The sequence below is a fragment of the Coregonus clupeaformis genome, chromosome 39 (genome assembly GCF_020615455.1).
Source record: "Coregonus clupeaformis isolate EN_2021a chromosome 39, ASM2061545v1, whole genome shotgun sequence".
NCBI lineage: Eukaryota > Metazoa > Chordata > Actinopteri > Salmoniformes > Salmonidae > Coregonus > Coregonus clupeaformis.
Genome location: NC_059230.1, coordinates 2,031,689 through 2,042,991, shown reverse-complemented (window position 1 = coordinate 2,042,991; position 11,303 = coordinate 2,031,689). Strand labels below are relative to the sequence as shown.

At 43.7% G+C, this 11,303-nt stretch overlaps 1 protein-coding gene across 1 annotated transcript in view; it reads right to left on the bottom strand.

Moving 5' to 3' along the window:
* Positions 1-1,372: 1,372 nt before the first annotated feature.
* The window catches only part of LOC121554639 (type II inositol 3,4-bisphosphate 4-phosphatase-like), a 71,079-nt gene continuing 61,148 nt past the window's right edge, over positions 1,373-11,303 (bottom strand). The window contains exons 18-23 of the mRNA XM_045211754.1: positions 11,238-11,303; positions 10,956-11,096; positions 4,969-5,066; positions 3,785-3,897; positions 3,425-3,579; positions 1,373-1,634 (exon numbers count right to left, since the gene is read on the bottom strand). The exon at positions 11,238-11,303 is cut by the window's right edge and continues 61 nt beyond it. Coding sequence (XP_045067689.1) covers positions 1,502-1,634; positions 3,425-3,579; positions 3,785-3,897; positions 4,969-5,066; positions 10,956-11,096; positions 11,238-11,303 — 706 coding nt within the window. The 3' untranslated portion in view covers positions 1,373-1,501. The remainder of the gene's footprint in view (positions 1,635-3,424; positions 3,580-3,784; positions 3,898-4,968; positions 5,067-10,955; positions 11,097-11,237) is intronic.

Here is an 11,303-nt window from a genome sequence, read left to right as displayed (position 1 = left end):
TTGTCTGCTTATATGCCCCCTTTATTTATCCTACGGTTCTGACTTGGTGTACAGGGAGAACACTGTAAGAACGGCCCATGTTCTGAATTCTGTCGCTGTACATTTCAAAGGTGCTGAACAAATAGTTATATTGACTACGTCCGTCCTAGCTCGCTCATTAATGTCTTAATCGAAATTACGGATTGCCTCTTATCCGCTCATTGTCCCTTCAATTGTCAGTAGAAACCACATTTGTTTAAGCAAGTCAGCCATATCAGCTATGTTTTTTTATTTTTGGGCAGTAAATGAGGCTGAATGAACTGTTTCGCAGCCAGACAAGGCTCCGCTGATAGCCAGGTGTAGCGGTGGTAAGGTGTTGGGGCTGCTGTTGGGACAGCTTTATGGAGGCCCTAACAGTTTGTGGGCACCGTTTTGTCACCGTAGTGCAATGAATGTATTGCTTAGTGTTGTGTTGTGGCTTTGCTGGCATGCATCCCCCCCAAAAAAAATATTTAGTTTGTTTGCCCCACCAAGATTGACATGCTAAAATCGCCACTGTTGTGGGGTAAAGCGAAACGGAGAACACCATCGTGAAAGTCTCCTCTTTCCAGAGAGAGGCTGTGCTACTAGCCTCATGACATGAATATGCATAGCCATCTCGAGACAACTCTGATTTAAAGTGTTTTTTTTCCTCAAAGTTGCCGGGGATGTCACATGTCCTACTTATATTAGTACACTCATAATAACTTAAGCATTGCAAAACTTCTATGAGATCAAATAAACCTCAAGTAGCAAAATAAGCCATTTATTTTGTTGTTGACCAAATACTAAATAAATCTCATTGACCTTCATGCAAAAAAACTCCTTGCTTGTTGGGCGAAACGATGAAAAGCGCCATCTGGTGGAGGGAGACAGATTTTCAGCCGAGTCGGACCTCTCTCTTCCTCTTCACCAAGCAAGGAGTTTTTGTATGAAGGTCAATGAGATTTATTTAGTATTTGGTCAACAACAAAAAATGGCTTTTTTTCTACGTGAGGTTTATTTGAGTTAGTGCCTACAAAAATACGCAATTACTATTTCTCTCTATTCTTGCTGGCGGAAACGGAGGTCACAGTGTTGGCCAGGCATCTGTTGTTTTGACGGCGGCGGCGAGAACGGAAGAAATGGAGCAGTGATAAGATAAGCATGGCTGAGCTACATGACTAGCGCCATCTAGCGGTGTGGTGTGTTGTTGCATGCGCCATAACAGCTCGATAATAGGCTCCTATAAAATGGTTTCATGTTGTGTAAAACGTGTGGAAGACACTTGAGCTTTTAAAAATGTTTAGATTATTTTGTCAAACTCAATATTTAAAGAATAAAACATACAATATTGAAAGACAGTCATAAAAAACATAAATCAACACTTCCCTCCATGTTATCCTGTGTCTGCTTTCCAACCTTAATCCTTCCTCTATAGTTCTCCATCCATCCATTCATTCATCCCTAAATCTCTCATCATCCCCTCTCTCCCTTCCTCCTTCTAAGTGTCTACTTTCCCGTAGGTGCCCTCCGGAGGGCGGTAGGGTTTAGGGAAGGTCTTCAGCTGGATGCTGTTGAAAGCGTACTTTCTGCTTCCAATGTTCTTCTCAACGTTCTCCATCCTACAGCCCTCCCTAGAGAGACACGCACACACACACGCGACAGGATGAATGAATGGAACAATGGATTTCAGGGGATGAAACACAGACTTTCATTGGTTGCATCACTGTTGGGGCTGAAAGTAGAGGACCAACCAACCACACATACATGCACACAACCACACATACACAACCACACACACACACACACACACACACAGTGACGGGAAGAGAAAAGAGAAATAAGGCAGAAAACAGAGAGAAACCAAAAGTGAGAGAGAGAGAGAGAGAGAGAGAGAGAGAGAGAGAGAGAGAGAGAGAGAGGGAGAGCGAGAGCGTAGAAGCAGAGAGAAAACCAAGAGAGAGAGAGAGAGAGAGAGAGAGAGAGAGGAGTAGAGTAGAAGCAGAGAGAGAAAACCAAGAGAGAGAGAGAGAGAGAGAGAGAGAGAGTAGAAAGCAGAGAGAAAACCAAGAGAGAGAGAGAGAGAGAGAGAGAGACAGAGAGAGAGAGGGAGAGAGAGGGAGAGCAAGAGAGTAGAAGCAGAGAGAAAACCAAGAGAGAGAGAGAGAGAGAGAGAGAGAGTAGAAAGCAGAGAGAAAACCAAGAGAGAGAGAGAGAGAGAGAGAGAGAGACAGAGACAGAGAGAGAGACAGAGAGAGAGAGAGAGTAGAAAACAGAGAGAAACCAAAAGAGAGGGAGAGAGAGTAGAAAACAGAAAAAATGCAGTACTCCATCTGTAAGTAGTACCATTTTTTATTTATTGGTATTGCAATATTTATTTAAAAAATTGTTATAATACTTTAATTTATTTGTATTGCAATAGTTATACAAATAAGTTGTATTTAATTGCTATTTCCCCATTAGAACCACCATACTCAGTATTTAATTGCTATTTCCCCATTAGAACCACCATGCTCAGTATTTAATTGCTATTTCCCCATTAGAACCACCATGCTCAGTATTTAATTGCTATTTCCCCATTAGAACCACCATGCTCAGTATTTAATTGCTATTTCCCCATTAGAACCACCATGCTCAGTATTGAATTGCTATTTCCCCATTAGAACCACCATGCTCAGTATTGAATTGCTATTTCCCCATTAGAACCACCATGCTCAGTATTTAATTGCTATTTCCCCATTAGAACCACCATGCTCAGTATGAGCCAGACCACCAGCAGATGTGAGGTGACCAGGAGGAGAGCAACTGGGTAGAAGTGTCTGCCAGGTACTGCTGGAGTCTCCTGGTACACCCCTACACCCAGACCATGACCCCCCTCCACCTCCTCTCTCTGGGTCCCAACAACCCACTATCTGGCCCTGCTGGAGACGAGAGCTGTGGGAGGGGAGGTTGTGTTGTGTTAGAAGAAGAAGGAAGAAGAAGAAGAATGGATGAAAGAAGAGAAGAGGAATGGAGGGACAGTAAAGGAAGGAGAGAAGGAGAGAGGTTAGATGGAGAGAAACTAAAACAGAAAGCCAGTCAGTAAAGCAGTTTGGTCTGAATGAACCTGACAGAAACTACAAATGAAGATGACAGGAAAGGAGGGGAGAGGAGAGGAGAGGAGAGGTAGAGGGAGAGGAGAGGAGAGGAGAGGAGGAGAGGAGAGGGAGAGGAGAGGAGAGGAGAGGAGAGGGGGGAGAGGAGAGGAGAGGAGAGGAGAGGGAGAGGGAGAGGAGAGGAGAGGAGAGGAGAGGAGAGGAGAGGAGAGGAGAGGAGAGGAGAGGAGCCAACGGATAGCTTGGATGATGGTGAAGGGCCGTGAGTGTGGAGAGGTGATTCACAAAACATGACTGACAAACACACACACACACACACACATCCCTACCTCCTCATACAGTCCAGTGCTCTGTTAAAGTGCTCTGTGCTGAGTGTGTGTTCGTCTCTTAGCAACATACACTGTTCCAGAGTCACAGACATGGAGGTCCTGTCTTTAGCACTCTTACAGCTGGTCAACCTGATACCATTCAACCTCCTACACACCTAGAGAGAGAGAGGGGAGAGAGGGGGAGAGAGAGGAGAGAGGAGAGAGAGAGAGAGAGAGAGAGAGAGAGAGAGAGAGAGAGAGAGAGAGAGAGAACAGAGAGAGAGAGAGAGAGAGAGAGGTTAGATGAGAAAGTGAGTCAGTCCTTTGCACTCCTTCAGCTAAGATATGAAGTCAAAGGTTAAAGGTCAGAGGTTATCTTACGGAGGCAGCGATCCACAGGACCTCAACGTTCTTCCTCTTCTTCATGTCCAGAGACTGTTCCAGAGACAACAACATGTCCTCTACAGCTAACGGGGACTGGGAACAGGGCAGGGCTGGAAGAGAGGGAGGGAGGGAGAGAGAGGAGGGGGAGGGAGGGAGGGAGGGAGGGAGGGAGGGAGGGAGGGAGGGAGGGAGAGGAGGAGGAGGGAGGGAGGGAGGGGACAGGGGGAGGAGGAGGGAGGGACAGGGGGACAGGGGGAGAGGAGGAGGAGGGAGGGGGGAGGAGGAGGGAGGGAGGGGGAGAGAGAGGAGGAGGGAGGGAGGGGGGGGGACAAGGGGAGGAGGAGGGAGGGAGGGGGGGGAGGGAGGAGGGAGGGAGGGGGAGAGAGAGGAGGAGGGAGGGAGGGGGGACAAGGGGGAGGAGGAGGGAGGGAGGGGGAGGAGGAGGGAGGGAGGGGGGAGAGAGGAGGAGGGAGGGAGGGGGGGACAGGGGGAGGAGGAGGGAGGGAGGGAGGGGGCAGGGGGGAGGAGGAGGAGGGAGGGAGGGGGGGACAGGGGAGGAGGAGGGAGGAGGGAGGGGGACAGGGGGAGGAGGGAGGGAGGAAGGGGGACAGGGGGGAGGAGGGAGGGAGGGGGGGGACAGGGGGGAGAGAGGAGGAGGGAGGGAGGGGGGACAGGGGGAGGAGGAGGGAGGAAGGGGGGGACAGGGGGAGGAGGGAGGGAGGGAGGGAGACAGGGGGGAGGAGGAGGAGGGAGGGAGGGGGACAGGGGGAGGAGGAGGGAGGGAGGAGACAGGGGGAGGAGGGAGGGAGGGAGGGGGGGACAGGGGGGAGAGAGGAGAGAGGAGAGGAGGAAGAGGGGGATTAAATGAAATTGTTATTTGTCAAATGCGCCGAATACAACAGGTGTAGACCTTACAGTGAAATGCTTACTTACAAGCTCATAGAGAAGGAGGGGAAAAGCGGAGGGGGAGAGAGGAAGAGAGCTGAGATCCAAATCCTTTCATCTGTCAAAGTTGAAGTATCAGTACTACTTTAAGGTTGAAGTATCAGTACTACTTTAAGGTTGAAGTATCAGTACTACTTTAAGGTTGAAGTATCAGTACTACTTTAAGGTTGAAGTATCAGTACTACTTTAAGGTTAAATGCTGTATGTGAAAGTTAGCTGGTGACTTGTAGACTTACTCAGGTTGGGTAACTTGTCTCTCAGGGTCTTGTAGTAAGACTTCAACATCTCACAGCTTCTGTGGTTGATCCTTTCTTGGAGAGAACTGTCTCCAAACCTAGATATACAGACAGACAGAGAGAACTGTCTCCAAACCTAGATATATAGACAGACAGAGAGAACTGTCTCCAAACCTAGATATATAGACAGACAGAGAGAACTGTCTCCAAACCTAGATATATAGACAGACAGAGAGAACTGTCTCCAAACCTAGATATATAGACAGACAGAGAGAACTGTCTCCAAACCTAGATATACAGACAGACAGAGAGAACTGTCTCCAAACCTAGATATATAGACAGACAGAGAGAACTGTCTCCAAACCTAGATATATAGACAGACAGAGAGAACTGTCTCCAAACCTAGATATATAGACAGACAGAGAGAACTGTCTCCAAACCTAGATATATGACAGACAGAGAGAACTGTCTCCAAACCTAGATATATAGACAGACAGAGAGAACTGTCTCCAAACCTAGATATATAGACAGACAGAGAGAACTGTCTCCAAACCTAGACAAACCTAGATATACAGACAGACAGAACTGTCTCCAAACCTAGATATATAGACAGACAGAGAGAACTGTCTCCAAACCTAGATATATAGACAGACAGAGAGAACTGTCTCCAAACCTAGATATATAGACAGACAGAGAGAACTGTCTCCAAACCTAGATATACAGACAGACAGAGAGAACTGTCTCCAAACCTAGATATATAGACAGACAGAGAGAACTGTCTCCAAACCTAGATATAGACAGACAGAACTGTCTCCAAACCTAGATATATAGACAGACAGAGAGAACTGTCTCCAAACCTAGATATATAGACAGACAGAGAGAACTGTCTCCAAACCTAGATATATAGACAGACAGAGAGAACTGTCTCCAAACCTAGATATATAGACAGACAGAGAGAACTGTCTCCAAACCTAGATATATAGACAGACAGAGAGAACTGTCTCCAAACCTAGATATATAGACAGACAGAGAGAACTGTCTCCAAACCTAGATATATAGACAGACAGAACTGTCTCCAAACCTAGATATACAGACAGACAGAGAGAACTGTCTCCAAACCTAGATATACAGACAGACAGAACTGTCTCCAAACCTAGATATATAGACAGACAGAGAGAACTGTCTCCAAACCTAGATATATAGACAGACAGAGAGAACTGTCTCCAAACCTAGATATATAGACAGACAGAGAGAACTGTCTCCAAACCTAGATATATAGACAGACAGAGAGATCTGTCTCCAAACCTAGATATATAGACAGACAGAGAGAACTGTCTCCAAACCTAGATATACAGACAGACAGAACTGTCTCCAAACCTAGATATACAGACAGACAGAGAGAACTGTCTCCAAACCTAGATATATAGACAGACAGAGAGAACTGTCTCCAAACCTAGATATATAGACAGACAGAGAGAACTGTCTCCAAACCTAGATATATAGACAGACAGAACTGTCTCCAAACCTAGATATATAGACAGACAGAGAGAACTGTCTCCAAACCTAGATATATAGACAGACAGAGAGAACTGTCTCCAAACCTAGATATATAGACAGACAGAGAGAACTGTCTCCAAACCTAGATATATAGACAGACAGAGAGAACTGTCTCCAAACCTAGATATATAGACAGACAGAGAGAACTGTCTCCAAACCTAGATATATAGACAGACAGAGAGAACTGTCTCCAAACCTAGATATATAGACAGACAGAGACTGTCTCCAAAACCTAGATATACAGACAGACAGAGAGAACTGTCTCAAAACCTAGATATACAGACAGACAGAACTGTCTCCAAACCTAGATATATAGACAGACAGAGAGAACTGTCTCCAAACCTAGATATATAGACAGACAGAGAGAACTGTCTCCAAACCTAGATATATGACAGACAGAGAGAACTGTCTCCAAACCTAGATATATAGACAGACAGAGAGATTCTGTCTCCAAACCTAGATATATAGACAGACAGAGAGAACTGTCTCCAAACCTAGATATACAGACAGACAGAACTGTCTCCAAACCTAGATATACAGACAGACAGAGAGAACTGTCTCCAAACCTAGATATATAGACAGACAGAGAGAACTGTCTCCAAACCTAGATATATAGACAGACAGAGAGAACTGTCTCCAAACCTAGATATAGACAGACAGAGAGATCTGTCTCCAAACCTAGATATATAGACAGACAGAGAACTGTCTCCAAACCTATATATATAGACAGACAGAGAGAACTGTCTCCAAACCTAGATATATAGACAGACAGAGAGAACTGTCTCCAAACCTAGATATATAGACAGACAGAGAAAACTGTCTCCAAACCTAGATATATAGACAGACAGAGAGAACTGTCTCCCAAACCTAGATATACAGACAGACAGAGAGAACTGTCTCCAAACCTAGATATATAGACAGACAGAGAGAACTGTCTCCAAACCTAGATATATAGACAGACAGAGAGAACTGTCTCCAAACCTAGATATATAGACAGACAGAGAGAACTGTCTCCAAACCTAGATATATAGACAGACAGAAGAACTGTCTCCAAACCTAGATATATAGACAGACAGAGAGAACTGTCTCCAAACCTAGATATATAGACAGACAGAGAGAACTGTCTCCAAACCTAGATATATAGACAGACAGAACTGTCTCCAAACCTAGATATATAGACAGACAGAGAGAACTGTCTCCAAACCTAGATATATAGACAGACAGAACTGTCTCCAAACGTAGATATATAGACAGACCGAGAGAACTGTCTCCAAACCTAGATATATAGACAGACAGAGAGAACTGTCTCCAAACCTAGATATATAGACAGACAGAGAGAACTGTCTCCAAACCTAGATATATAGACAGACAGAGAGAACTGTCTCCAAACCTAGACAAACCTAGATATACAGACAGACAGAACTGTCTCCAAACCTAGATATATAGACAGACAGAGAGAACTGTCTCCAAACCTAGATATATAGACAGACAGAGAGAACTGTCTCCAAACCTAGATATATAGACAGACAGAGAGAACTGTCTCCAAACCTAGATATACAGACAGACAGAGAGAACTGTCTCCAAACCTAGATATATAGACAGACAGAGAGAACTGTCTCCAAACCTAGATATATAGACAGACAGAACTGTCTCCAAACCTAGATATATAGACAGACAGAGAGAACTGTCTCCAAACCTAGATATATAGACAGACAGAGAACTGTCTCCAAACCTAGATATACAGACAGACAGAACTGTCTCCAAACCTAGATATAGACAGACAGAGAGAACTGTCTCCAAACCTAGATATATAGACAGACAGAGAGAACTGTCTCCAAACCTAGATATATAGACAGACAGAGAGAACTGTCTCCAAACCTAGATATATAGACAGACAGAGAGATCTGTCTCCAAACCTAGATATAGACAGACAGAGAGAACTGTCTCCAAACCTAGATATACAGACAGACAGAACTGTCTCCAAACCTAGATATACAGACAGACAGAGAGAACTGTCTCCAAACCTAGATATAAGACAGACAGAGAGAACTGTCTCCAAACCTAGATATATAGACAGACAGAGAGAACTGTCTCCAAACCTAGATATATAGACAGACAGAGAGATCTGTCTCCCAAACCTAGATATATAGACAGACAGAGAGAACTGTCTCCAAACCTATATATATAGACAGACAGAAGAACTGTCTCCAAACCTAGATATATAGACAGACAGAGAGAACTGTCTCCAAACCTAGATATATAGACAGACAGAGAGAACTGTCTCCAAACCTAGATATATAGACAGACAGAGAGAACTGTCTCCAAACCTAGATATATAGACAGACAGAGAGAACTGTCTCCAAACCTAGATATACAGACAGACAGAGAGAACTGTCTCCAAACCTAGATATATAGACAGACAGAGAGAACTGTCTCCAAACCTAGATATATAGACAGACAGAGAGAACTGTCTCCAAACCTAGATATATAGACAGACAGAGAGAACTGTCTCCAAACCTAGATATATAGACAGACAGAGAGAACTGTCTCCAAACCTAGATATAAGACAGACAGAGAGAACTGTCTCCAAACCTAGATATATGACAGACAGAGAGAACTGTCTCCAAACCTAGATATATAGACAGACAGAGAACTGTCTCCAAAGCCTAGATATATAGACAGACAGAGAGAACTGTCTCCAAACCTAGATATATAGACAGACAGAACTGTCTCCAAACCTAGATATATAGACAGACCGAGAGAACTGTCTCCAAACCTAGATATATAGACAGACAGAGAGAACTGTCTCCAAACCTAGATATATAGACAGACAGAGAGAACTGTCTCCAAACCTAGATATATAGACAGACAGAGAGAACTGTCTCCAAACCTAGACAAACCTAGATATACAGACAGACAGAACTGTCTCCAAACCTAGATATATAGACAGACAGAGAGAACTGTCTCCAAACCTAGATATATAGACAGACAGAGAGAACTGTCTCCAAACCTAGATATATAGACAGACAGAGAGAACTGTCTCCAAACCTAGATATACAGACAGACAGAGAGAACTGTCTCCAAACCTAGATATATAGACAGACAGAGAGAACTGTCTCCAAACCTAGATATATAGACAGACAGAACTGTCTCCAAACCTAGATATATAGACAGACAGAGAGAACTGTCTCCAAACCTAGATATATAGACAGACAGAGAGAACTGTCTCCAAACCTAGATATATAGACAGACAGAGAGAACTGTCTCCAAACCTAGATATATAGACAGACAGAGAGAACTGTCTCCAAACCTAGATATATAGACAGACAGAGAGAACTGTCTCCAAACCTAGATATATAGACAGACAGAACTTTCTCCAAACCTAGATATACAGACAGACAGAGAGAACTGTCTCCAAACCTAGATATACAGACAGACAGAACTGTCTCCAAACCTAGATATATAGACAGACAGAGAGAACTGTCTCCAAACCTAGATATATAGACAGACAGAGAGAACTGTCTCCAAACCTAGATATATAGACAGACAGAGAGAACTGTCTCCAAACCTAGATATATAGACAGACAGAGAGATCTGTCTCCAAACCTAGATATATAGACAGACAGAGAGAACTGTCTCCAAACCTAGATATACAGACAGACAGAACTGTCTCCAAACCTAGATATACAGACAGACAGAGAGAACTGTCTCCAAACCTAGATATATAGACAGACAGAGAGAACTGTCTCCAAACCTAGATATATAGACAGACAGAGAGAACTGTCTCCAAACCTAGATATATAGACAGACAGAGAGATCTGTCTCCAAACCTAGATATATAGACAGACAGAGAGAACTGTCTCCAAACCTATATATATAGACAGACAGAGAGAACTGTCTCCAAACCTAGATATATAGACAGACAGAGAGAACTGTCTCCAAACCTAGATATATAGACAGACAGAGAGCTCTGTCTCCAAACCTAGATATATAGACAGACAGAGAGAACTGTCTCCAAACCTAGATATACAGACAGACAGAGAGAACTGTCTCCAAACCTAGATATACAGACAGACAGAGAGAACTGTCTCCAAACCTAGATATACAGACAGACAGAGAGAGAGAACTCTCTCCAAACCTAGATATATAGACAGACAGAGAGAACTGTCTCCAAACCTAGATATACAGACAGACAGAGAGAACTGTCTCCAAACCTAGATATACAGACAGACAGACAGAACTGTCTCCAAACCTAGATATATATATATATATATATATATATATATATATATATATAAATAATGTACTTCAAACAACATGTAGGCAGGTTGCTTAGGATTGAAACTTTTCTCAAAACAGCTTAATTCATACTCTTAGAGAATATGACTCTGCCTGGGGAAAGGACGGAGAATAGGACAGAGAGAGATTACCGCTCGGCTAGACTCTGTTGCTGGTTGATGCCGATGTTAAACAGTAACGGGTGAACTCTTAAGTCCCGCCCATCTCTCAGTTCCCCTGGTAACAACAGGTACGTCTCCGACGGCAACGGGACTTCCACACAAAAACAACCCCTAGTGACAGAGAGAGAGAGAAAAATATATATATATAAAAAAAGAGAGATAGACAAGTTGAATTGCTTTTGTTACCATCAAGAGTTACAGATTGTTGTGTGTGTGTGTGTGTGTGTGTGTGTGTGTGTGTGTGTGTGTTACCGTATCCCAGTAACTGTAGGTAGTAGATCTGTGGGTTGTTCTGATTTGGCTTCAGTTATTTTGAAG